Source organism: Arvicola amphibius, chromosome 8, assembly GCF_903992535.2.
Source record: "Arvicola amphibius chromosome 8, mArvAmp1.2, whole genome shotgun sequence".
In the NCBI taxonomy this organism is placed as follows: Eukaryota; Metazoa; Chordata; class Mammalia; order Rodentia; family Cricetidae; genus Arvicola; species Arvicola amphibius.
In genome coordinates, this window is record NC_052054.1 from 78508759 (window position 1) to 78535598 (window position 26840).

The 26840-nt window shown below is 50.3% G+C and overlaps 1 protein-coding gene across 6 annotated transcripts in view; it reads right to left on the bottom strand.

Moving 5' to 3' along the window:
* Ryr1 (ryanodine receptor 1) overlaps positions 1–26358 on the bottom strand; it is a 124667-nt gene extending 98309 nt beyond the window's left edge. For 4 of the 6 annotated variants that reach the window (XM_038339323.2, XM_038339325.1, XM_038339324.1 and 1 more), the window contains exons 1-23: positions 26169–26358; positions 20494–20613; positions 18931–19035; positions 17716–17790; positions 17558–17636; positions 17158–17270; positions 16723–16816; positions 14174–14267; positions 13456–13530; positions 12918–13074; positions 12541–12705; positions 11604–11725; positions 11048–11243; positions 6118–6253; positions 5944–6039; positions 5670–5788; positions 4760–4893; positions 4333–4574; positions 3554–3746; positions 2653–2869; positions 1671–1775; positions 1385–1488; positions 459–542 (exon numbers count right to left, since the gene is read on the bottom strand). In XM_038339323.2, the coding sequence (XP_038195251.1) occupies positions 459–542; positions 1385–1488; positions 1671–1775; positions 2653–2869; positions 3554–3746; positions 4333–4574; positions 4760–4893; positions 5670–5788; positions 5944–6039; positions 6118–6253; positions 11048–11243; positions 11604–11725; positions 12541–12705; positions 12918–13074; positions 13456–13530; positions 14174–14267; positions 16723–16816; positions 17158–17270; positions 17558–17636; positions 17716–17790; positions 18931–19035; positions 20494–20613; positions 26169–26219 (2876 nt within the window). In that variant the 5' untranslated portion in view covers positions 26220–26358. Of the gene's footprint in view, positions 1–458; positions 543–1006; positions 1096–1384; positions 1489–1670; positions 1776–2652; positions 2870–3553; positions 3747–4332; positions 4575–4759; positions 4894–5669; positions 5789–5943; positions 6040–6117; positions 6254–11047; positions 11244–11603; positions 11726–12540; positions 12706–12917; positions 13075–13455; positions 13531–14173; positions 14268–16722; positions 16817–17157; positions 17271–17557; positions 17637–17715; positions 17791–18930; positions 19036–20493; positions 20614–26168 lie in introns of those variants that run through there. The other 2 variants (XM_038339326.2, XM_038339328.2) reach the window with 2 other exon arrangements.
* Positions 26359–26840: the final 482 nt, after the last annotated feature.

The window sequence follows — 26840 nt, forward strand, 5'->3', positions numbered from 1 at the left end:
GAACTCACAGAGATCCGCCTGCCTCTGCCTCCTGAGTGCTGGAATTAAAGGCGTGCACCAGCACCACCCTGGCCTGACCAATTACTTTTAAACACCTGGCTTTGAAATCCTTGATCTTTGAACTCAGAATTTCTTTTCCCTCATTCACCACCCCAGGACTGACAACGCACAGTTCTAGCAACCTCTGGCTCTTGCCTTCTACCTCTGACCTTGGGATTCCACCTTAGATTTCTCGGGGGCCCATCCTGACCCTGCCTTCCAGGTTCAGGATCTTTCTGGAACTCCTAATTCCTCATCCTCAACTTACTTCTGACCCTGACCCCTGACCCCTGACCCCTCACCCTAGCCCGTGCACTCTCACCTATGACCTTAGCTTCAACACATGGCTCTGTGGTCTCTTTAGACCTCCCTGTGAATCCTTTCCCCAGACAGGCCCATCCAGGCCCACCCAGACTCACGTCTTGGGGAGTTTTGTCTTCTTCAGGTTGTCTTCAGCCTTCTCATCAGCCATGCCCACATGGCAGCCCAGGGCCAGCAGAGTCCTGAGCAGGGGAATGAGCAAAAGGTCACAGCTTACAGAGCTTCCTGTCTCTCTCTGGGTCTCTCTCTTTATCTCTTTGACTGTCATGGTGACTGAATTCCCTCTCTGTGGGTCTCACTGCCTTCTGTCTCCCTGCATTTCTTCATCCCTACATCTCTTTGGTTAGGGTCAGATTTTCCTGACTGCGTCTTTCTCTGTCCCTTCCCATGTCTATCTATCCTTTGCTGTGGCTTCCGGCCTCCCCTCCCACTGCTTGTGCGAGTGTCTTACTGAGTCACCGGGCTAGTCTCACATCCTCAAGGCTCAGCCTCTCTGGGATCTGGGATGATGGACCACACCTGCCTTTCTCTCTTCCTTCTCTGTGATCCCGTCAGTGCACACCTCTGCATGAGCATGTATGTGTACACATGTATGTGTGTAGAGGCCACAGGTTGACGTCAGATGTCTTCCTCACCCATTTTCTACCTTAATTTTGAGTCAAGATCGCTCGCTCAGAGTCCACCAGCTGGGTCCACAGGCCGGTCACTGAGCTGCCAGGCTCCTCCCCAGGGCCGCGACCACACATGGCCTTTTATATGGGAGATCTAAGCTCAGGTCCTCATGCCTGTGCCGCAAGCCTCTACTGACTGAGCATCCCTCCAGCCCCCTCATATTTTTTGTTATGTATTTATACCACAGATGCAATCCAGGACTGTATGCATGCCAAAGGAGCATACCCCCAGCCCTGCACTAGTGGATTCCAGGCAAGCACCGCACCACTGACCCACACCCCAGACCCCCTGGCTTCATGTCCCCTCCTGGCCATCAGTCTTTCCCACACTCTGTTCCCCTGAGCCCTCTCACTTGAGCGTCTCTCCTGACATCTGTAAATTGTAATTCCGCTCGGGTTCTGGTAAGCTGTGGAAATCCACAAGGCATGGATGCAGCCTCTTGTTGTCATCTCGAACCTAGAGAAACACTGGAGTCAGTCTTTGGGCTCCCCTTCACCCCCCGACTCCTAGATGCTGCCCCATTGATCTCCCACCTATACTTCTGCCACTTGCAGCCCAAAGACTCCTTGGTACCCTCAAGTCCCAGGGACTTATCCTCCCTACCATTCTTGCTCGTCCCTCTCAGGGTCTAGGCTCACCGGACCATAGGTCCATCCCTGTTCAATGCGGGTCAATGCCCAGAGTTCATGAATGTTCTCCGCCAGCTTCTCCCGAATCCGCTCCAGGTGAGGAGGCAAGACGATCTGGGGGCAGAAGGACATTTGTGAGATCCTACTGCACCTGCACTGTGATCTCCTTTCCCAATGATGTCAGTGAGACCTAGCTCCCTCCTCCCCCAGCAGTGCTACTCCAAAGCCCTGTTCCCATACCATGCCTTGATTAGAAAAGTTACGTCCAGAGGAGCAAGGATGTAGCACCACCAAAGTTAAGGGGCACCTGGGGACAGCCATGTGTCCCTGTGCATGGGGACCCCCTTGAAGACAGAGTTTGGGCTGCTAAAGTCCATTGAACTTCCAGTACCACCCAGCCAGAGCTAGCGTCAGATCAGCCAGAAAACACTGCAGAATGAGAAGCTATTTCTTTCTCTCTATAAAGACAGCGATGAGAATCTTATCAAGAGTTCTACACACACTGGTGAGACTGAAACCCAGTGCTTCAGACACCAGGCAGTTGTCCTACACTGCTGAGCCACACCCCAGCCCCTCACTGGGGGATTCTGGGCAGGGGCTCTACCACTAAGTTCCTGCCTCCAAGTTCTTGCCTTGAGGCCTTGCCCTGACTTCCCTCACTGAGGGACTATGGTGTAGAAGTATAAGCTGAAATAAACCCTTTCCTTCCCAAGTTGCTTTCAGTCAGTGTTTTATTACAGCAATAGAAACATAAAACACAAAAATAATAATTTTTTTGATTTTTCGAGGCAGGGTTTCTCTGTGTAGCTTTGGAGCCTGTCCTGGAACTAGCTCTTGTAGACCAGGCTGGCCTCAAACTCACAGAGATCTGCCTGCCTCTGCCTCCTGAGTGCTGGGATTAAAGTCCTGGTGGCCACCACCACCCTGCCAAATAAATAATTCTTTAAATAAGTGTTTAGAAGAAAGAATACCCTTGTAGAGTAGGCCATACCTGGATGGTGTCCACAGGGCAGGGTACAAAGTCCAAGTGTGAGAGGCAGCGACTGGGGCCCACCAGGTGGGGTCCCCGAGGTCCTTCCCGACGGTACTCTTTGATGGGTTGGAGATGGAGTCGCTCCCGAGGGAGCACAGCTTCATGGCATGGAGCATAGCCCGGTGGGGGCAGGAACTTGAACTCACCATGGCGGCCACCAAGGAGGAATCGCACTCTGGGAGAGGAGAACGGGCATCATGGGGGGTGAAGGGGAGAGCTTGCAGTTAGTGGGGAATGTGGGAGCAACACTGGGGTCAGCGGAGTGCTCTAGGAGAATGTGCAGGCCCTGAGCCATCTTGGGTCTCCCTGGGACCACAGAGGTCATTTAGGAGTCATTTAAATTCCACCGTAATTACAAAATAAACAGGATTCCTATTGAACGGGAATTCAGAAAGCTGAGGGTGCTTGGAAAATTCTGGGTCTGTGAAAGTTCTTTGGAGTATGCGGTGATGGGGAGCCACTGGGCAAGTCTGAGCTCATTAGACCATTGCTGGCACGCTGAGGCTACTGGGATGTCAAACAGGATCTTAGACCACGATCAAATCCTAAAGTCACCAGAAGAGTCTGAGGTCATAGGGAGGTTACTAGAAGGGTCCTGGGTCATTAAGATATCTCTGTGCCAACCTGGAGTCTTTATAAAGTTATTGTGAAATTCTAGGGTTACTTGGAGGTCCCTGGGAGGATACAGGAATCGGAGATCACTGGGGTCACACTGAGGTCATGGAGACCTTCATGTAGGGGTTCTGGCCACCAGTCAGTCACGAAGCTGGCTGCTCTGTCCCTGCCTTTTGATTGGAGAAGACAAATAAAGTGCGTTCCCAGACCTGGGCCGCACAGTGGGGCAGGGACGGGTTCTCACTTGATGCCAGCTGAGAAGCTCACGACAGGGAAGAAGAGCCCATCCAGGTTGAAGGATTCGAAGACACCCTGCACGGGGCAGCCATTGATACGGAAGGAGATGGACGGCACACTGAGGTCCAGGCAGCAGCTGACCACATCCTCCGGGGCCAGGAGATGCTGCCCTGGAGAAGTCACGGGGCGTGCCACATGCCCTACAACCAGTCATCAGAAAAGGGTCAAGGGTAGAAGGCTCCATGAAAGTGGTTTCACTGGGACAAGGGGTGGCTGTTAAGGGGTCCTGTGGGGACCCGGTATTAGAATCTGTAGGAGCAAAGGTGCTCGTGGGCAGTCCTAAAATTAAGAGCTGATGTCATGGTTCCTAGACATATACGATAAGATGTTCGTCTTCCTAGAGTTTGAATTCTGGAAACATTGAGATCATAAATCAAAGGTCAGAGGTCATAAATCAGGGCAGTCTCCTGGGATTGCCCCTGTGGGGTCAGAATTTTGAGGCTAAGAGAAAACAGGTAAAGTCCAGAATTTTGAAAGTTCTAGGGTTAGGGTCAAATGAGAGGTTAGGGATCAAAAGTTTTCCTCTTCTGGGAGTCAGGATTCTTTTATTATTTCTATTATTATTGTTGTTGGGTTTTTGAGACAGGGTTTCTCTGTGTAACAGCCCTGGTTGTCCTGGAATTTGCTCTGCAGACCATGCATGCGTGCCCCAAGGTGTGTCACCAGGATCTTGGAAATTCTGGGGTCAATGATTAGGTGTGAGAATCCCCTAGGAGGTATAGATACCTGTCCAGAGATGCAGCCCGTCAAAGCCATAGGAATAGAGGTCATCGCCGACCCCATTGCCGCCCCAGCCCTCGCCGCCTCCAGGGTATGGGCTGTAGCCCTCGCTGAGGGCCCAGCCCACCCGCAGGTGAGTGGCCTGCGCTGTCAGAAATGGAGCCACCTCGTCCACCATTACTTCAAAGTACCATTTGCCATACTGTGTGGAGCCCTCTGCTCGGCCCACAAAGATGTTGGGGCGGATGCTGCAGGAGAGACAGGACAGGAGGGATGGAGAAGAGACCCAGATGTGGGGAAGGAAAGAGAGACAGAGAGACATCAAAGGATAGAGACTGAAGTGACAGCTAAGAACACTGGCTGCTCTGGCAGAGGACCTGGGTTCGAGCCTGAGGTCAGGACTAAGGGTCAAAGCTAAGGTTAAGAGACCCACCTGGTGACGTAGTTGATGAGGTTTGTCTGCAGTAGAAGTTCTCGGCCTGGGAGCAAGTTCTCAGTAATGAGATCTTGGTTGGAGCGCACGGCCACGCCATTGCACACACACAGTGAGCACAGCACATCCAAGACCTGGAAGTCAAGTTCAGAGGTCAAGGAGAGTGAGGTTAGCCAGGCACAGTGGTGCACGCCTTTAATCCTAGCATATGTGAGGCACAGACAAGTGGATCTCCGTGAGTTCGAGGCCAGCCTGGTCTACACAGTGAGTTCCTGGACAGCCAGGGCTACAGTGAGTATGACCCTGGCTGAAAACTGAAAATTAAAAAGGGGAGTGAGGGCACTAGAGTCGGAGGCTCTGAGAAGACTGCGGAAGAAAGTCAGAAGGCAAGGCTAGTGTATGGTAGCTCCAGATCGAGCATGGAGAGGAATGTCGAAGATCAAAGAGGAAGGTGGGGCAAGAGGCTGGTGTGGTCCTCGTGGGTTGTGATAAGGCATGTTAGGTGCAAGAAATTAGAGACGGGGGTAGTGAAGGAAGAGGTCAAAGGGCAGAGTGGAGGATCAACCAGAGCCTCGGGAGTCAAGGTGAGATTCTGGTTTAGCACGTGTTCTAAACTTCGGCCTTTATGGGCCAGGTGGGGGATGTAAAGGTATGAACTGGTTTGAAATTGTACAGTGGGCACTGACAGGGCCTGTAGCAAACTATAAAGTCTATCTGTCACCCACAGTGGATGTAAAGTGTGCATTTCAGAGATTCACCTAAGTAGATCTGCGGCCCAGAATCCACTGAAGATCCACGAATTTGAGGCCCTAGGGTTGGGCTGGAAGTGCTTTACAAAGTTCAGTAAAAGACGAGGTTAAAGGAAGGAGTCCTGAGGCCGCAGGGGAGAGGTCAGGGCTGAAGGACCCACCTTGTGGTTCCTCCCATGCTTGTCTAGGAGGGAAATGATGGACTTGATATGGTTCTCCTGGATGATGTTCAGAACCTCGGGGCTCTCGATCAGGACACAGTACAGGACCTCCAGAATGCCTGCCGGGCGCCCACGGGAGACGTGAGGGGGGCGCCCACGGGAGAGGTGAGGGCGGAGCCCACGGGAGAGGTGAGGGGGGCGCCCACGGGAGAGGTGAGGGCGGAACGGCCTTTCCTCCCCACCCTTCCCATCCCCCTCTCCTGGGCTCTCCTACCAGATGAGGCCTCCAGGCGATCCAGCTTGCTAACCAGCCAATCCAAGTTTGTGGAGAAGAGGGCGCAGTTGGTGCGATTGCCACGAATCAGAGAGGCTGTAGGGGGCATGAGGGGGAGATCTGTTAGAACAGGGGTCTGGGTGCTCCTGGGGAGTCAGCTCTGAGCCCCCTCACCTAGGAGTTCATAGAGCAGGTTCACAATCTCTTTCCAGGATTCAGCTGCTTCCTCCCCGGCAAATTCGGCAAAGTGGGCAGCAGTGGTGTAGACGTTGAGGCGGTCAATGCAATTCAGGACCAGGGAGAGCATCCCCTGGGTGGGGGAAGAAACGAAGGGGTCACAGCAGGAGTCCCAGACCCACACTTGGTTGTCTTTCCTAGACTTACTACATCATATTCCTGCAATAGGTAATGATTGTGTTCCCAGAGGTAACCCAGTTTCTTTGCTTGTTTGTTTGTTTGTTTGTTTGTTTGTTTGGTTGGTTGGTTGGTTGGTTGGTTGGTTTTTCGAGACAGGATTTCTCGGTAGCTTTGGATCCTATCCTGAAACTCACTCTGTAGACCAGCCTGGCCTGGAACTCACAGAGATCCACTTGTCTCTGCCTCCCGAGTGCTGGGATTAAAGCGTGAGCCACCACCGCCCGTCGTGACCCAGCTTCTTTAGCTCCATGTCGTATCACACCCCTCTCCTTGGCTCATCAAACCTTTTCCGGGGCTCTGTGCCTCAGTCTCCAGTATAATATGCCCTTATTAACATTAAGACTGAATTTGTGCTTCTATAATCTACAGTTTTTTCTCCATTTTACTTGGTCCCTGACACCCCACTCCTGGTTTCAGTTTGGACCAGTTCACTTTTACCACCTACCACAAGAGATTCTTTCCGCTCTCTCTCCTCTGACATTTTAATGTTTTTTTATTTATTGTGATTAATTTTTTTATATTTTGGAGACAGGATCTCATTATGTAGCTTTGGCTGGCCTGGAACTCACTATGTAGACCAAATTGACCTCAAACTTAAACAGACCCCCCCTGCCTCTACCACCAGAATTCTGATATTAAAGGTGTAACATGCCCAGCTCTTCTGAGTTTTATAAATTTATATATTGTACAAATGGTTTGCCTATTGCATGTGTGTGTTCCATGTCTATGCCTGGTGCCTGCAGAAGTCAGAAGAGAAAATTGGATCCCCTAGAACTGGAGTTACAGAGAGTTGTAATCTGCTGTGTGGGTGCTAGGAATTGAACCCAAGTCCTCTGAAAGAGCAGCAAGTGACCTTAACCACTGACCCATCTCTCCAGTCCCTATTCTGAGTATTTTGTGTGTGTCTGTGTGTGTGTCTGTGTGTGTGTGTAGATGAGCATGCATATGTATGCATCTGTGTGTGTGAATCTGTGTGTGTGTGTCTGTGTGTATGTGTGTGTGTATGTGTGTATGTGTGTGTGTATGTGTGTATGTGTGTGTGTAGATGAGCATGCATATGTATGTATCTGTGCTTGTTCGTGGAGGCCAAAGAACAACTTCTACCTCCTTTGAGACAGGGTTTCTCATTTGCCTGAAGGTCACCAATGAGGCTACACTGGCTGGCCATCAAGCCTTGGGGATCTGCCTGTCTCTGCCTCCCCAGGGCTGGGACTACAAGGACCTACCACCATGCCTGGCGTTTTTATTAGGTGGGTTCTGAGAACCTAACTCAGTTTCTCATGCGCTTTAACTGGCTGAGCTCTCTCTGCAGTTCTTTGGTGAATTCTAACACACATGCAGAAAAGTAAATGAAGCATAGGCAATTAATTCTCATTACTCACAGCAGTGGTCTGTAAAATCATATGAACAATGACTTATCAACGACTGAATCATCACTCATGGCAAAAATGCAGGGGAGGCATGGGAATGTCTGGATAATGTATTTTGTTTATTTATTTGAAAGGGACTCATCCTGTATAGTTCGGGCTGTCCCGGAACTGGTGGCAATCCCTGTATGTCAGCCTCCCGAGCGCTGGCGTCACAGGCATGAGCGCCACATCTCACTCATTATAATCTTTTGAAACAGGATCTTCTTGTGTAAACCAGGTTGGACTTGGTACTTACTATGTGGGGCAGGCTGGATTTGAACTTGTGACAATTCCTCTATCTCTGCCTCCCAAATCCTGGTGAGTCACCACCCCTGCCTTAAAGTGTTTATTTTAGGGGCTGGAGAGATGAGTCAATGGTTATGAGAACTGGTTGCTCTTCCAGAAGACCCAGGTTCAATTCCCAGCACCCACATGAGTGCTTGCACCTGTCTGTAAGTCCAGCTCCTGAATTTCTGGCACAGACACACATGCAGGTAAAATACCAATGAACAGAAAATAAATTATTTTTTTAATTTTTAAAATATGGAGTCATGAGACCAGCAGTGGTGGTGCACGCCTTTAATCCCAGCACTTGGGAGACAGAGGTAGGAGGATCTCTGAGTTTGAAGTCAGCCTGATCTACAGAGTGAGTTCCAGCACACCCTGGGCTGTGTCTCGAACAACCAAACTAAAAAAGATGGTGTCATAGCTGGAGATGTAGCTCAGTTGGTAATATTAGCTTAGCGTAAATCAGTTGGTAATATGAGCTTAGCGTGAATATGGTTGGTAATATTAGTTTAGCGTGAATGTGGTTGGTCCCCGGGACCACATAAGGTGAACATGGCACACACTTGTCCAGCAACTGGGATGTGGGAGCAGAAGGAACAGGGCATCCTGTGATTACCCAAGGGCGAGAGGGAGAGAGAGAATATATTTACTATTTGGCTCAGGCTAGCCCCAAACTCCTGGGCTCAAATGACTTTTTATCTTCCCACAGAATGGAAAACTATGGGCATGATCTGTTGTGCTCAGCTTCTGAATACAATTTTTTTTATCAATGAGTTAGCAATGCATAACCTTGCTTTATTCATGTTTCTAGACAAAGAAACATATTCATGTTATAGTGTTTTATTGAGAAATATTAAATTCACAGCTGATGGCATCATATTAACACCTGAAGGAAACTTATCTTTCCTGTTCTTAAAAATTACAAATAGAGCCAGGTGGCAGTGGCTCACACCTTTAATTCTAGCACTTGGGAGGCAGAGGCACAGATCAACACAGAGAAACTCTGTACTGAGGGAAGAAAAAAAGAGAGTTCCAGATGGTACCTGAAAGTCATTAATTTTGTTTGCATTTTGAGACTCTATGTGTGTGTGTGTGTGTGTGTGTGATGTGTGTTTGTGTGTATGCAGGTGTGCATTCTTGCTCCTGTGGGGACTAGAGGTCAACTTCAAGAGTTTTTTGGTTTTGGTTTTGGTTTTTTGTGTGTTTTGTTTGTTTGTTTGTTTTCCAGACAGAGTTTTTCCTGTGTAGCCCTGGCTGTCCCGGAACTCACTCTGTAGACCAGCCTAGCATCAAACTCAGAGATTATCTTGCCTCTGCCTCCTGAGGTGTGCACCACCATCATCTGGCAACTTTTGGGGTCTTCTATGATGACTTGTCATCTTGGGTTTTTGTTTTGTTTTAAAGGCAGGGTCTTATTACATAGGTCTGGCTGGCCTGAAACTTGCTATGTAGACCAGGCTGTGATGTAGGATGCCCTTCTGTATATGGCTTTTATTAGCTAATAAATAAAGCTGTTTGGGTCAATGGCTTAGCATAATAAGGCCTGGTGGGAAATCTAAACATATATATATATATACAAAGAGAGAGACAGACAGAGAGAGAGAGAGAGAAAGAGAGAGAGAGAGAGTAGGCCGAGTCAGGGAGATGCCATGTAGTTGCCAAAGGAGAAAGATGCCTGACCTCCAGAACATTACCAGAACCTTACCGGTAAGCCACAACCTCGTGGCAATGCACAGATTAATAGAAGTAAGTTAATTTAAGATGTAAGAGTTAGTTAATAAAAAGCCTGAGCTAATAGGTCAAGCAGTGTTGCAATTACTATAGTTTCTGTGTGATTATTCGGGTCTGGGCAGCCAGGAACAAATGAGCAGTCTCCATTTACAAGACTGGTCTTGAATTTACAGAGATCCTCCTGCTTCTGCCTTCCTAGTACTGGAATTAAACGTGTTTATCATCACACTCAGCTGTCCTGTTTTTTCTAAAGATTTACTTTACCATTTTTAAATCTATGTACTGTGAGGGTGTGAGGCATTGGATCCCTCTGGAGCTGGAGTTAAGGTGTTTTTGAGCCACCGGCTATGGGTTCTGGACACTGAACTTGGGTCCTGATAGAGCAGTACCTGCTCTTAAACACAGAGCCATCGCTCCAGCCCCCACCTTATTTTTTGAGGCAGGGTCTTTCACTGAACCCACCTATCTGTATTGAACTCTAAGCGCTCTGCATACACTGTACGAATCCCACCCTGGTGGTAGTTTTGCTATTGTTACTGCGATCCTCCTTCTTCCTCATGGGGAGGCGGGGCCAGGCTATGCCTGAGAATAGACACACTCCCCACGACTGAAAAGGCAGCAGAGTGCTGACCTCAGTCCAGGCATCTCAGCTCAGGTGAGCACCCCACACCTCTTCCCTTCTTGTTCTAAGAGATGGCAAGCCCCTTGGGGCTGGAGAGATGGCTCAGAGGTTAAGAGCACTGACTGCTCTTCCAAAGGTCCTGAATTCAATTCCCAGCAACCTCATGGTGGCTCACAACCATCTGTAATGAGATCTGGTGCCCTCTTCTGGCATGTAAGCATACATGGAAGGAGTGCTGTGTATATGATAAATAAATAAATCTTATAAAAAAAGAGATGGCAAGTCCCTCACTCCAATAATCTCCTCCCAGATGTAACAAAATCACCCTGTGTCCCTGATCTTACACCCCACTCTGGTTCTGCCCTCTCACCCAGGTCTGGATCCTACAGATGCAGAATCAGGAAGCCCCATCTGTGGAGCCTCTAAATCAACCCCAGCTCAGGTTATCTAATCTAGACCCTCAGTTTCACATGGCACCGCCCCCTGCCCCCCTCATTCCCGCCCTCCCTCAAGTCCCCGCCCATCAACACCGCCCCCTCCTTGAGGCCCAACCCATCACTATCCTACAGGCCCCGCCCTCTCTCGAGCTCCTCCCTAGACCCCGCCCCTCTGTAAATCCCTCCCCGTCGGGCTTCACCTCCTCCTGGAAGAGGCTCTGTCGGTTGCGCAGGCTGCGGAGCTTGGTCTGCTTCTCCTCATGCTGCAGCTCCTCCGAAGGCGGCTCGAAGTAGCCGATGAGGTCCTGTAGGCTCAGGATGACGCCCTCGATGGGCAGTGCTGACCCAGCCGGTGGCCCCGAGCCCCGTGGCTTCCCACTGAAGCTATCAAGACCTCTGTGGGGACCACAGTGCTCAGGCAGGGTTGGAAGCACCACCCCCACCATCCCACGCTGTACTCCCCCAGGCTTCGGTTTTATGGAGGACAGAGAAGAAACAGAAGAAAGGACTTGGCCCAAGGTCACACAGAACCATTGACGTTGCTGGGATGGGCATGGGCTCCTGCATAGCAGGCACAAGGGATCATGGAAGGAGTCAGGCCTGGAGAGAGTCTCTATGCTAGTGTGAAAGTTAGAATGTAAGGTCAAAGGTCATGGGTGTTCAGGTCGGATGTGCGGAGGTCTCTGAAGAGGGATTGTGACATTTCTCAGGTACATTCGTGTGTGCAGAGAGCTAGGAGACGGTGGTTAGGCTTACTTTATGAACTGGTTGTACAGGCCTGCCGTGCTGTATATCATGCGGGCAGCCTGGGACTCCTCCTGCTGGCATCGGGTCAGTGACAGTGCATCATCCATGTGACCTTCCTGGTGCAGCATGGCCTGGATGTGCACACGCAGAGGTCAGCAAAGGTTGCCTCCTGATCTATAGGATGCTGGGGATGGAACCTAGGGCTTCGTGCAAGCTAGGCAAGCCCTGTGGCAACTGAGCTACAGCCCCCGCCCTTTCCTTTTGAGTCTTTTGAAACAGTCCAAGCTGACCTCAAACTCAAACTCACGGTCGTGTCACCCCCCAACCTCGGCCTCTTGAACACTAAGGTAACTGGTGAGAACCACCAGACCCAGCCAATAATTTAGGAATATTATTTTCAGCTTGTTATTATTTGGAAGATTTTTTTATGGGTAGCGGATGTGTGTGTGTGTGTGTGTGCACACATGTGGTAGTCAAGACAACCTGAAGGAGGCAGCTCTCTCCTTCCACCATGGGGCTCTAGGGGTCAAAGTAAAGGCAGCAAACACTTTTCACTCACTGAGCCACCTTGCTGGCCCTTATTTGTTTTCTCTCTGTGTGGATGGCTTCCTAGTTTTCAATTTCTGTGTGTCTACCTCTGCTCTTCTCTCTCTCTTTCTACAGACACACACACACACACACACACGCGCGCGCGCGCGCGCGCGCGCAGGCACGCACACACACAAATACCACACACACACTCACACACTCACACACCACACGCGCACGTGCACACACACCACACGCATGCATGCACACACATCACACACATGCACACACATGCACGCACGCACACACTCACTTCTTTTATCCTCCTGTCTATCTCATTCTCAGGCTCCCAAATCCTGGGTAATGAACACCAGCCTCGCCCAGCCCCTGCTCACACCCACTCCTTCCAGGAGCCCACCTTCTTCTTGAGCACACCAAGCCTCAGGGCCTTGGGGTCTGGGGCAGCATAGGTGAGCCACAGGCCTGAGGCCACATGTTGCACAAAGCAGAGCGACTCTCCATACTTGATCTCAGGGGGCCCCATACCCTCCACATCTCTCTTGGGAGCCACATCCAGCTTCTCCTGCAGGAACAAGGGACAGACATCAGCCTCCTATGCCGGGTGCTTTGGGAGACCCCCAAGCAAGAGCCTACAGCCAGGTTAGAGCGAGACCCAGGGTTGCAAATGAGGAAGGGCACCTCGCCCCCTACACATACACATGTGCAAGCATGTTAGCGCGCGCTCACGCGCGCGCGTGCACACACACACACACACACACACACACACACACCAACCTTGGAGATTCGGAAGCAAAAGGAAGTGGCCTTGGTGTGGGCCTTGCTGGCATCAACCACCACAAGGCCTTGGTCCTCGGTGAGCGCAAGGTACCGTCCTGTTGTCACGTGCCTGATTCGAAGTGGCTGGCCCCAGCGGAGATGGCTTCCACTCCAGCTGTGGAAGGTGACAGTGGGGAGAATCAGAGAACCCCCCCATAGTAGTGAGAATCAGGGGACTCCTCTATAGTAGCCATTAACATCATAGTCTTGGTTTGAACTCCTCAATCATCTCCCTTCCAGGGATCCCCAAGATATTTACTGGGGCCCCTCAACCTTTCTTAGAACTCTCTCCTCCCTGCTCAGCAGCTCCAGTCCTCTGGTAGGTTCCTGAACCTTCCTCAGAGCTCCCCAGCTGTCTCCAGAGCCTGGCTCATGCTTTCAATACATAAACTTTCACCCAAAGCCCCATCTCTCCCTCAGGAACCTCCCACCTTCCCCAAGACCCTTTCCCCCTCCCAGGCCCCAGGGAGCCCCCCCATCCTCTCCCCCACCGCACCTGATTCTCAGTGGCTCCAGCCTCCAAAGGGAGCGGGCGTGGGTGCACACAGGCCCTCCCTCGTAGTACACAAGTCTAGGGTTAGAAGAGAGGACAAGGTCAGGAAGGCCAACTCCAGTCCCCAACCCTGTGGCTAACAGCCCGTCTGGGGAAGGCTTGGCCCCCAGCCTGTGGGACTACTGGAAGTGGTAGAGTCCTTGGGAGGGCCCAATGGAAAGAAGCTAGGTCACCAGAATATTAGAATCTTGGCTCTTCCACTTTCCTTAGTGTGTCCTCAAATACTGTAAGGTGAAACCAGCCTCTGCCACATACTGTCATCATTGATATACTGTGCCACCAAGGACCGAAAGTATTAGGGCCAAGGAATCATAGATTGTAACCATGAGCCAAAAGAATCTTTCACTTAAGTTGATTGTCTCAGGCGTTTGTTTTGTTTTGGGGTTTTCTTTTTGAGGGGGGAGGTTGAGACAGGGTTTCTCTGTAGCTTTGGAGCCTGTCCTGGCACTCGCTCTGTAGACCAGGCTGACCTCGAACTCACAGAGATCGGCCTGCCTCTGCCTCCCGAGTGCTGGGATTAAAGGCATGCGCCACCACTGCCCAGCCTGTCTCAGGTATTTTGTTATAGCAACAGAAAGCTAAAAAGCCCAGAGTGCCCAACCAATATTTTCTTCCCACCCAAACCCCTGGACCCTAAGGTCTCCTTGTCTCAAGCCCAGACCTGCGCTGGTCATCACTGTCCGAAGGGGAAATGGTCAGACATTCATCCATGTGTCCATGAAAGAGGCGGAGGACATGGCCTCCAGTCACAAAACCTGAGGAAGATCAAGGAAGGGTGGTTGCTGTGAGGCAGGACTCGCATAAATATCTGGAAGTCAGTGTGGAGTCTAGGGTTCCTTTGTCTTCCCTGTGGAAGGTGAAGCTGGTCTAGGGAGCAGTGTTGATAGTCTGTGGTTTAGCCCATGTTTAAGATCTAAAAAGTGGGGATGCGAGATCTGGGATCAGAGGTCAGAGGTCAACCTGTAAGGACCTGGACATGCTGGGATAAGGTCGGGAGACTTAGAGACATGACTTTAGGGTTTGTATTTGGCCTTTTGAGACTGAGGTCAGATTGTGTGGTAAGGGGTCCAGTGCTCCCTGCTCTTGGGCTCTGCATTCCTAGGCAGATGTTAGGATTAGGAGGTGTGATGTTCGGCTCTGAGGCTAGAGTTGGCAGTAAGGACCTCAATTCTGAGTAGTGGTTTGGGGGATCTTGGACTGACATTTGAGGTCAGGGTTTGGGGTTATGATCTGAGTTTGAGACACTGAGCTCAGGAGTACGGATCTGGAAAGACCTGAGCTTGGTAGTAAAATAACCAAGGTGCTGGAGAGATGGCTCCACAGTTGAGAGCACTAGCCGCCATTGCAGAAAACCCGCATCCTGTTCCGAGTGCCCACACAGCAGCTCAGAACTGTATCTGTGCAAACTCAGTTTCAGGGGATCCAACACGCTCTTCTGGCCTCCGCAGGCACCAGGCACACACATGGTGCACAGACACAAATGTATGCAAGACACCCACACACATGAAATAAAAAGAAATAAATCTTTTTGTGTTTTTCAAAGTTGGTGGGCCTGGGTTTCAGGGCTTGGGTCTCAGTGGTTTAAATCTCAGCTTGGTTCTTTGGTTAAAGGCCCTGAAGTTGAAGTCAAAACTAAGGGCTGTTCTCTACCATCTTGCTATAGGATCTGAAATTGAAATTGGCAGGCTTTGAGGCTTGTTTTATTTCTCTTCGTTTGTTTTGGGGAGAGTTTGCATGTGTGGTTTTGTGAGATTCCCCCCTTTGTTTAGTTGGTGCTTTCTGTGTGCGAACGTGTCCATGTTTATGTGTGTCACTTTTGTCTGCAGGAGCTCAGGAACATATATGCCCGTGTGTGTGGAGGCCAGAGGTCAACACTGGGTGTCTTTGTCAGTCACTCTCCACTTTATTTGGGGGCGGGGGCAGGAGTCTCATGGAGCTCACTGACCTAGCTGAACTGGCTCTCTAGGAAACCCCACAGGTCCTCTGGTCCCCCCAGCACTGGGATTACATAGTGTGACCCTGAACCTGACTTTAACACAGGGGATGGGGATGGGACGTATGTCCTACTTCACCAGCTGAGCTCTCTCCCAGCCTTGGGGTTTTGTTGTTTGTGTGTTTGTTGTTTGTTACGTGTATTGGTGTTTTGCCTGCGTGAAATATCTTGCACCACTGGTGGGCCCGGTGTCCCGAGAGGTCAGAAGATGATGTCGGATCCCCTGGAACTGCAGTTATAGATGGTTGTGAGCCACCATGTGGGAGCTGGGAATCAAATCCGGGTCATCTGGGAAGAAGGGCCAGTGTTCTTAACTGCAGAGCCGTCACTCCGGCCCCGTTTTCTGTTTTGTTTGTTTGTGTGAATGCTGTGAGCTCGAATTTTAGATTTTGAGAGTGAAATTAAAAATCTGAGTGTGTGGAGCTAGGAAGGTGATTTAGCAGGTAATGACACCAGACACCAACCCAGGCCACCTGACTTCAGTCTTCAAGACCTACCTAGCAAAAGAAAGACTGACTCGTATAAGCTATCCTCTGGCCTTTACACATGTGGGCATGTCCACACACACACACACATTTCAGTTAAAATTGTTTTGAGAGTCCGAAGCTGGTAGCATAAACACTGAGGTCTGAGCAGGGGTCCTGGCTTAGGATCTGAGGTTTAGATTCCAGGGCTTTGGTCTGTGCTTATATCTCAGAACTGAAGTCTGATGATTAAGCTCCCGGGTTGATGCTCTACACTGGTGGTTCTCAGATTGTGGTTCACGACCCCTTGGGGTCAAATAACCTTTCCACAGGGGTCACATCAGATATTTACATTACAATTCATAACAGAGCAAAATTACAATTACAAAGTAGTAACAAAAATAATTCTGTGGTTGGAGTCACCACAGCATGAGCATCTGCATTAAAGGGTCGCAGCACTGGGAAGGCTGAGAACACCACTAAGCTGTGAGTTCTTTATGGAAGAGTCTGACCTCGAGGACTGAGCTTGGTATGGAAGTTTCTGGAGCTGAGTTTGCGGGTGGTAGTGAATTGGGGGCCTAGGGTTCTGACTTTGGGGTTCTGGCTTTGGGGTCAATAAGAAATGTGCTGTGGAAGCCACAGCTGGGAGCTGTGAAGTGTGAGATGCCAAGACTCAGTCTGGGCATGTCTGAGGAAGCACCGTAAGTGAGGATCTCTTTGGATGGCCTCACCTTAGAGGCCCGAGGTTCTCACCTTCTTCACAGCCAGAGCAGATGGGGTTCATGTTCCACAGAGTCTGCATGAAGGAGGCATCAACCTGGAGTTCCCCGCTCGCGGTCGACAGGTGCTGGGGTCAGAGACAACGGAATGAACAAGAATCGAGAATCAGTGGGAAACAATCAAAGGGAGACTCCAGAATCAATGGGAGACTCCAGTATCAAAGAGAGACTCCAGGAAACATACAGAATGGAGACGGAAGGCCGGAGGTCACAGATCAGACAAATGAGAGCAAGTTAGGGAATGAGGTGGGGTGTGATTGGAAATCAGAAATAGGGGATGTCAGAAAGCCAGGAGTTGTGAGAGCCAGAGACCCACTGGGCAAGCCAATATTGAGAGGTTGGACACATCCCACGCACCCCTACACGAGCAGGAGGACCATCAGGGAGATGGAATTATGGGATTACTCACCAAGTATCGCTCGGAGGAGACACTGACAAGGATGAGGTCATCCCCAACACGAACCTTCTCTCCTTCAGACCTCTGCTTGGAGGCAGGGTGCATCGTCCACCAACAGGCCTCTCCTATGAGTGGGTTGACCGTCAGGACAATGGTTTCCCACAATGCTCTTCCCCACAGTACTCACTGTCACCAAGTCTTCCCGACTCTGGAGTCTATAAATCCCCAACCGCACCACCGACTCCCCACCTCGTCTCCTGTCTGGAATGTGTCCATCCGTATGTCTAAACCCTCTGTGCCCAGGCCCTGTTCCTAACTCCAGGGCAGACTTATGCACACCTATAGAGCTCTGCAGACTTTCAGTTCCTGGTTTGCGACACCCATCATGCTCCCTGCCCGCAGCCCCTGGCACCTGTTGCATCTTCTTGTAGTCCCACGTCGAAGGCCAACTTGTCAGTAATGGATCGGGAGGTGGTCAGGCAACTCAGGTACTAGGGTGGGAGAGTGAGGTCAGCCTCCTGGCAGGCCTGAACCCTCTCCTTCACCTGTACCTATGGTTAATGCACTCACCATACGGCTGTGTGCGTGCCGGAGCAGGATGGCATGACCGTACAGGAGTGTCCTGTGTCCCCCGCCCTGGGATGACTAGAGCGGAAGAGATGGTACAGAATAAGAAGGGAATCACATATTTCCACAGCTTCCAAAGTATATGGCTTATTCATAGGTGAATATATGAACCCTATGAAATGCTATGTCCCAGCAGGAAAACCTCAGCTCAAACCCCCAACAAATGGTCTGCATCCATTTTCCCATCTGTAGCAGCAAGGACTGCCTCCGAGAAGCCTAGACATGGTATGTTTTACAAGTCCCCAAAGTCCAGAAGCTTGTGATCGTAGCACTTGGAAAGCAGAGGCAAGAGGATTGGGTATTCAAAGTCAACCTCAGCTACTTAGAGAGTTTGAGGCCAGCCTGGGATACAGGAGGTTCTATAAAACAAAAACTTCAAAACCCACTCTGCCATCCTGCCTCGTTTCTCTTATAAACCAGGTCCTGACATCACCCAAAGAGTATGAATTCATCTTCCAGGTGAATAAGGACGCTCAAGAGAGTCCCAGTATCCCAACTACTCTAGCCTGTCATAAAAGAGCTATCCTGTTTGCACCAGGACAATCCTAGCTATTGCCTGTGATGTGACTGTCAACCATTGGGATAAAGTGACTCTCTACTGCTGCCACACACTCCCATGCACAAGGAGACTTGGCCCTTTGGAGGAAGGAGTTGCATCCAATTCCTTGATGGCATCATGCCTCCATCATGGCTCTCCCATGCCCATGCTCTGAGGGAGTCATGTCATGGGGACACAAGGTCCTATGGCAGACCCACACTTGGGATGGAGGGAGGTGAGGGAAGAGGTCCCATGCAGCGAGGGGCAGGATAGGGAGGAGGAGAGAAAAGAAGAGAAAGGAACAGGCCAGGGAACAGGGGCTCAGAAGCCTCTTGCTCCCTCCTTCCTTCCTGCCTGGCTTGTTCTGGGCTCCACAGCCCCTGACATCTGGGGTGAGGGAAATCCTCCAGCCCCTGTGTTCAGGATGTGGGCCTGAGCAGCAGGCCTGGGGTCAGGAGTGATAGGAGAGACATGACACCCAAGGCCAGACCTACCCACTTATCCAAATTGAGGGCCTGTGGGGGCAGGGCAGAGAGAGGAAGAAGAGCACATGGTGAACGACCCCAGGTCCCTCACCCATCCTTGTCCCTGTTCCCCACTCCTTGGAGGCAGTGCCTTACCTCCACACCAGCCTCCACAGTATTGGCCAGCATCTCCTGCAGGGCTCGCACTGACAGGGACTGTTCCAGGATGAAGCAGCAAATGGCCAGATCAGGGGGTACATTCTGAGGGGGTGAACAGACATCACTGTAGCCATGAGACTTCCGTGCACCAGTCCCACTGTGCCTTGTCTGCCCCTTCGTCTGAACGTTCTCACTTCCAGACCCCCATCCTCACCCCACAAGGGGCGCCAGCAAGGAATCAGACACATCACAGGAAACACCTTTCAGCCTCCCCCTTCAAATTCCCCCAACTCACCCAGCTCCACAGAAACTTCCAGACAGCTTCCATCGCTCAGCTGTTCTATGCCCCCTAGTCTCACCATGCCCTCTGACTGTGGCTCATCACCTTGACAGTGCTCCCCCTGCTGTGCCTTCCCGAGATCACCCCCAATCTCTCCAATCCTAAAAGAACACTACTTCTGGCATTCATCCCTGCCTTTCCAGTCATACCACAGGAGAGAGAGACACACTGTCCCCTCAGATTCCAGAACTCCCTGCCCGTCGGGTGCCTGTTGACCTCTACCACCAGAGGCCAGCTCCTTCTCTCAGTTCCCAGGTCCTCCTTGCGGTCCCTTCCTCTCTCACACCCTGAGTACACCTCACCCTGGGACCTCAGGCTTCTCTGGCCTCTTGGCCTCCACGCCCTCCTGACAACCCTTCCTAAACTTCTCCTGGATGCTGGGCCTTCTAGTCTTGAATCCAAAGCCACCTGCCTTTCAGATTCTAGCTTCCCTCCATGCATCGAGCCCTCTGACAGACCCTTGCTATCTATGGCTACTCACTTTTCCCATCTCTGGCCTCTGGCCTCTCCCGTTAGGTTCCCTTTCCTCTAAACTGCCTAAGTCTCGTCCTCTCGGATCCTTGGCCCTCCTTCCTGAGACTCAGGACCACAGCTCTCTGTCCCCTTAGGAATCCTCCCAATCCGCTTTCCTTTCACAGAGCACCACCCATCTAAGACTCCGCCCCCACCCTAGGTTCCGCCTCCTTTCACTCTTCAAATCCCTCTCCACCTGCCTCAGACCCTGTTCCACATTAGGCTCCACCTCCACCTCAGACCCCGCCCTTTCCTCTTCAGAGCCCGCCCCCATCTCAAATCTCACCCCGCCTTAAGCATCGCCTTTTAGTCTACTGGTTAGGCTCCGCCAACTCATATTTTGCCCCTCTTAGACCCCGCCCACATCTCAGGCTCCGCCCCTTCAGGCCCCACCTCACACATTCGCCCACCTCAGATTCTCTACTAGTCTCAGATTCCGCCCATTCCATCTCAGGCCACGCCCCTTTCTTATCTCAACCGCTCCCTCTCCATCCCGCCTGTATCCCCTTTCCGGCTCCAGACCCTTAAAGACTCATTCCCAGCACCCACATAGCAGCTCACTACTGTCTGTAACTCCAAGATCTGACACCCTTACACAGATATACATACAAGCAGAACACCAATACACACAAAATAAAAATAAATAAATTATCGAAAACCCTGCCCGCCCGATCCTGCCTCTCCTCCCGTGCCTGGTGCACACAGACCTGAGCGTTGCTGGTGGGTTCCAGGAAACAGAGGCGGTTGCCGAAACCCTCTGCGGCCAGACAGAGCTTGAGCTGCTCCTTGAGCACCGTGGCGCTGCACTGCAGGACCACCTCGTCATCCTGGGAGAACAGAGGGACAAGGTTCACCGTGGGAACCAGAGGGAGCAGACCAGCGAAGACACTGCGTGCCACGGAGCTGTCTCTTTCCCCCTACAGAAAAGATACACTCTGCCCCAGCCAGGCTCCATCTGTTTCTCTGTTTGGATGGTTGGTTGTTCTCTCATTCATTCATTTTGCTCTTGCGACAGTGTCTCCCTAAGTTGCCCAGGCTAGCCTTGAAGTTCCTGGATCGTGAGATACTCCTGACTCAGTCCCTTGAGTAGCTGGAATCACCGGTGTGTGCCTCCATGCCTGGCTTCACAAGGGGTAAGAGGAGATTGGATTAGAATCAAGATTTAGCTCCTCTAGAGGCCTCCTAACGAGGGGTCTGCAAAGAGACACAGTGGAACGTGGAAATTTTTTTTTTTGGTGTTTAGTTTTTGCAACAGAGTCTCGTGTAGTCCAGGCTAGCCTCAAATTGGCCTTTCAATCAAGGATGACATTTAGTTCTTGACAGGTCTGCCTGCACTTCCCAAATGCTGGGGATTCAGGGCTGTACCACAAGTTCTGTAACAGAGGAACCTCGTTCAAGAAAGTTACAAATGAGGCTGGAGGGATGCCTCTGTGATGGCTGCTCTTCCAGAAGACCCAGGTTCAATTCCCAGCACCTACATCATCTGTAATTCCTGTCCCAGGGAACCTGCTACCCTCTCCTACTTGCAAAGGCGCTACATTAAATGCAGTATACAGACACACAGGCAGACAGAACAGCCATACATATAAAATAAAGATAAGGAAATGTTTTTAAAGAAAGTTACATATCCTACTGGAAATCACATGACCTCCAAACTCCTGAACATGTCAGATAAAATTGTTCTAATCCCGAGTGTCGATCCACATATGCAGTTCTCAATCCATTTGCCTGGCTCAGGAGGAGACAGAGCATGGCCTAATGATAATTGCTCTGTCCTGGTTTCGCTGACATCCTGGTACACGCTGGGCATCTCTGTATCCATAGTAATTATAAAACCTGAGCATATTTAGCAAGCATTTGCTGGTTGTCCTATGCTTCTGCCTTCCACTCATTTAACAGACCCTTATTGAGGATCTGCTACGTGCCAGGCACTGTTTTAGGCACTGAATACACCGCAAGAGATAAAGCAGAGAAACCCTGCCCCCAGGGGGCTGATCTCATGTGCAGACCCTCTGTAGACAGATGAGTAAATACATAAGCTTACTGTCAGTGGTAGGTGTTCTGGGAAAAAATAAGCCAGACTGATATAACAGAGTGGCAGTGGGGTAAGGAAACCTCAGCAAGGGGGCGGAGTGGCACGTAGCCTCTCCAAGAAGATGGCCTTTGACCTTTGGGCCTTAACCAAATAGAAGCAGGACTGGTTGTCTGTAGGGAATGTTCCAGAGAGGCAGCCTGTACAAAGGCCTGTGGCCAGGGAGTGTAGGGGATGTCCAGGAGTGACAAGTGAAATGGGACAGTGGGATCAGCAGGAATAAGGGAGGTTATGAGGCCAGACAGAGACTTATATGGACCCTTTGAATCCTTATTGGGTGTTTTTATTCTCTCTCTCTCCCTCTCTCTCTCTCTCTCTCTCTCTCTCTCTCTCTCTCTCTCTCTCTCTCTCTCTCTCTCTCTCTCTCTCTCTCTCCACATTTCCAGATGAGGAAACTGAGCACAGTCAGGAAAAAATATTTAAATCACTTTCCCAAGCAGAAACAGCAAGTGAATGGCAAAACCAGGATGTAAATCAGAACCGGGAATCTAGTCATCATGGCAAACCTAATCCCATGGTACGGACTCGCACTCCCTCTGGCTCCAAGCGCTGCTCCCAAAACTGGCTGAAACGATGCACCTGTAGTCCCATCTACTCCAGAAGCTGAGACAGAGGATCACGTGAGTCCAGGGGCTCAAGACCAGCCTGAACAATATACCAAAGCCCTATCTTGATGAAATAAAGAGAAAGACTGGGGAAGAGAGTAGGGAGAGAGGCAGGGAGGAAGGAAGGAAAAAGAAAGGTAGATAGATAATAGATAATAGATATATAGAGATGTATAGAGATAGCTACATAGATGATATATAGACGATAGATAAATAGATGATAGATATATAAACAATAGATACATGGATGATAGATATATAAACGATAGATACATAGATGATAGATACATAGACGATAGATACGTAGATGATAAATAGATGATAGATATGTAGATGACAGATACATAGATGATAGGTAGGTAGGTAGATAGGTGACTAAATGAGTAGATAATAAGTAGATGATGGCAGAGAAGAACAGAATACAATAGTGTGATTTCCAAAGCCAGGCTGGGTGCCTATTAATACCTATTAATGACTCCAAATATTTTAGAGGTGGAGGCAGGAGGATATGGGATTCGAGATCAACAGTAGCATGGGTTATATTAGACCCTGTCTCAAACAAACAAACCAAAAATCAGCTTCCCTGTACCCTAGCGCCCCACTGCCACCACTCCCATCATTGAACCAGTGACTGTGGAGTCTGCGCAGGTTCTGCACCTTTAACCTGCCCCCTGTCCTCTGGAGGTTCTGACTTGACCAGGTTCTCAGAGATTCCAGTGTGAGCAGAGCCTGAGGTCACAATATTCAAAACAAGGGAAATGATCTGTATGGTTATGGCCAGGACCCTTAATAATCAAAAAAAATAGAACAAGAACAAGAAACAAGCATGCCTAATCTGACATCAGGGTGACTGATCTGTTATGAAAGTTGTTATTTAAAACGGGTGTGTCAAGACAGGTGCGGTTGTGCCTGTCAGCACCCCGGAGGCAGAGGCAGATGGATCTCTGAATTCAAGGCCAGCTTGATCTACAGAGTGAATTTCAGGACAGCCAGGGATACACATGAAATCCTGTTTCAAACCACTTCCTTCAAAAAAAAAAAGGTGTGAAAAAAAAAGCCAGGAAAAGAAAAAAAAAAGGTGTGTGACTATACCTTTAATCCCAGTATTAGGGAAGCAGAGGCATGTAGATATCAGTGAATTTGAAGCCAATCTGGCCTACATAGGGAGTTCTACATACATGAATGTTTACTGGGATTGTCTGTAGTAACAAAATATTGCAGACATGGACATGGTGACCTCGGTGTGCACCAGGCAAGTGAAGGTATAAGCAAACTGCAATACAGTCACACAGCAGGATAGCAATAAGCTCCCCTTATTAGGAACACATGCTACATGTCAAAAATACCCTAAGCAGTCAGAGAGAAATGAACACATACTGTATATAAAACTCTAGAGGTCACTGGTGGAGTCTATGTGGCGACCGAAGGACAGGGTGACTGCTGCAAAGGGCAGGAGGATTTTTCTGGGGTGCAGCAAGTGTTCTTTGCCTTGATTACAAAGGTGGTTACTTAGTTTACATAATAGGTCAAAACCCACTGAAGCCAGCCATGGTACACACGCCTGTAAGCCCAGCACTTGGGAGGTGGAGACAGGAGGATCAAGAGTTCAAGGTCGTTCTTGGCTACGTACCAAGTTTAAAGCCAGCTTTCAATACCTGAAACCCTCTCTAACACTGTGCACACACACATAAATACATACATACACACACACACACACACACACATACCCCCCCCCCAGGAAAAGTACTGAGGTTTGTTAACTATTTTGAACCTGTGAATTTTGTTGCTTGTTAATTACGCCATCAAGCAGATGGGTCTTGAACTATGTTGTCCAGTGTGGCCTTGAACTTTCAGTCCTCCTGCCTCAGCTTGCTGAACGCTGGAATCACAGGTATAGATCACCACACCATGCTTTAAAGTTGGACTTTTTATTTTTATTTAATAATACCTATGATGCCGGGCGGCGGTGGCGCACGCCTTTAATCCCAGCACTTGGGAGGCAGAGGCAGGAGGATCTCTGTGAGTTCGAGGCCAGCCTGGTCTACAAGAGCTAGTTCCAGGACAGGCTCCAAAGCTACAGAGAAACCCTGTCTCGAAAAAACAAAAATAAATAAATAAATAAATAAATAAATAATACCTATGAATATGTAGTCCATGCCCTGGGTTGCAATACAGATTCTTTCTTACAGGTGGGTTATGATTCATAAAAAATATTTTTTTGAAGAAGGTATCACACAACCTTAGTAACACTGAGGAAAACGGACTCAGCCTGGGTGAGCCTGGCCTGACTGTCTACCTCAGCAAGCCTGGGACTAGATTCCCTCTGTCAAAAGCAAGAGTTGGCCTTGCAGGCACTCGGTGGTACCACTTCCTGTCCTTGACCTTGGGCAAGTTCACCACCTGGGGCTTGGTTTCTCTCAGATCTCCCAGGGAGATAAAGATAGGGCCCTACCTCAGAAGATAGGGCAGTGAGAATATAATTAGACGCCTCAGGAGGCTGAGGCCCTGGGCACTGGGCCTGGTGCAGAGTGACTGCTCAGAGCTGGTAGCCACAGCCATGGGCTTATTAGGCTGTGGAAGGCCAAACCCATGGTGTAGGTTAAGGGGCTGGGGCTGGGGAGAGGCCCTCCTCCAGTGGCTTCATATCCAGCTGTCCCCATCCTTCACTACCAGTCCCAGCTGTTTGTTCCGCCCTCCCAAGAAACTGGACCCAGCCTGCCAGGGTCCTATTCTGGGTCAGGAATGCTGCGTCAGCATTTCTGCATGGACCTAGGGCCTGGGGGAGAGGGGACAGTGCAGGGTCAGCAGACCTGGCCCGAAAGAGAGAATATCACTCATGCTCATAAACCAACCCCCCATCTCAGCCTCTGGGAGGATGTGGTAGAAAGGACTAAGAAAGAGGCAGCCCTTCCCCCCTTTTGTCCCCTCCCTGTCCCCTGCTCAGAGCCCAGAAAAGAGGGCTATTCTGGGAGAGACACCTGTTGTCCCAAGTCCTATCCCTGCCCCCAGCTGGGGATCAGAGATTCAGGGAGACAGGACCAGAGGGACAGCAAAACTCAGAGGGCTGAAACCAAGGGACAAAAGACAGAGACAGACCCAAGACATACCGAGGAGATGGGAGAGACATCACCCAGACACCCTCAGAGGCCACTAGCAGACATAGTTAATCCTCCTCACCAAAACCAAGGAGGAAAGAACAGTCAAGATCCAAGAGACTCCCCCCCCCCCACCCAGGAAACCACCAAAGGCTAGGAGTTCAAAAGTACAGTGTCGTCCAACCCACCCCAGCCCCCTTTCCAAGAATTTAAATAGGTCAGAGCCTGGAGCAAGAAGGGAATAAGGGCTAAGGGTGGGGGTGGAGGACAGCTAAATTAAGCCCAAGAATTAGAATCACCTTCCTCAAGTGTCTGCTTCCAGGATGGCAGGAGGGGGTACTCCCTCAGTGACCCCAAATCTCTCATGTCAACAGAGAGTAACTAAGGATCTCCCCCTCCCCATTCGATCCTCCCAAATCCTGATAATTCTCCATGTTCAAAAAAGTGAAGGGAAGAGACAGAAAGGCGAAGTGACAGTCACCCAAAGTGACCTCGAATTTCAGAGACCACCAGCAAGCAGACGAGTCAGAAAGACGCTAAGAGATCAGCGAGAAATCCCCACAAAGTCTCCTAACCCAGACCATACGCACCGTCCTCAAAAACTGAACTTCGTCCTCGCCTTCTCCTCCTCCGTCACCCATGATGGCAATCCCTCTTTGTCCCGGGCTAGGATCTGAGAATGGCGAGAGGGGGCTGTAGGCTAGGAAGGTGGGCTGAGGGAGGGCTGGGGTCGGAGACCTCTAGGGACGCCAGAGGCACCCGCGAGGTAGATGGAACTGCTGGTAGCGAACCGGTGCGGGACCCAGATGCAAAGAGGTCCCCGCCCCACCGACACCCATTGGGCCAGAATGGGACGGGCCACGCCCCTGTCCAGAACCCCGCCCACAGGACAAACTCTAGAGAAAGTGTTTGCTCCCGCGGTCTGGCTGTCTAGAAAGTAGCCGAGTGGTCAAAGTCACCATGAGATGCCATAATTCTGTCATTTATGTATTTGTTTATGTAGTTATTTCTCTCTTTTTCCTCCTCCCTCCCTCCCTCCCTCTCTCTGAGGCTCTCACATACTTCACGCTAGCCTTAAACTTCATTTGTAGTCAAGGATGACCTTGAACTTCTGGGAACACTTGATTTACGAAGGGCTGTAGTTCAAACCCTGGGCAGCGCACATGCTAGGTAAATATTCTGCCATTGGGCTATATTCTTAGCCTAGTTCCGTTATTTCTTAACGAGTAAACTAAAGGTTTACTCTTGCTACATAATCACAC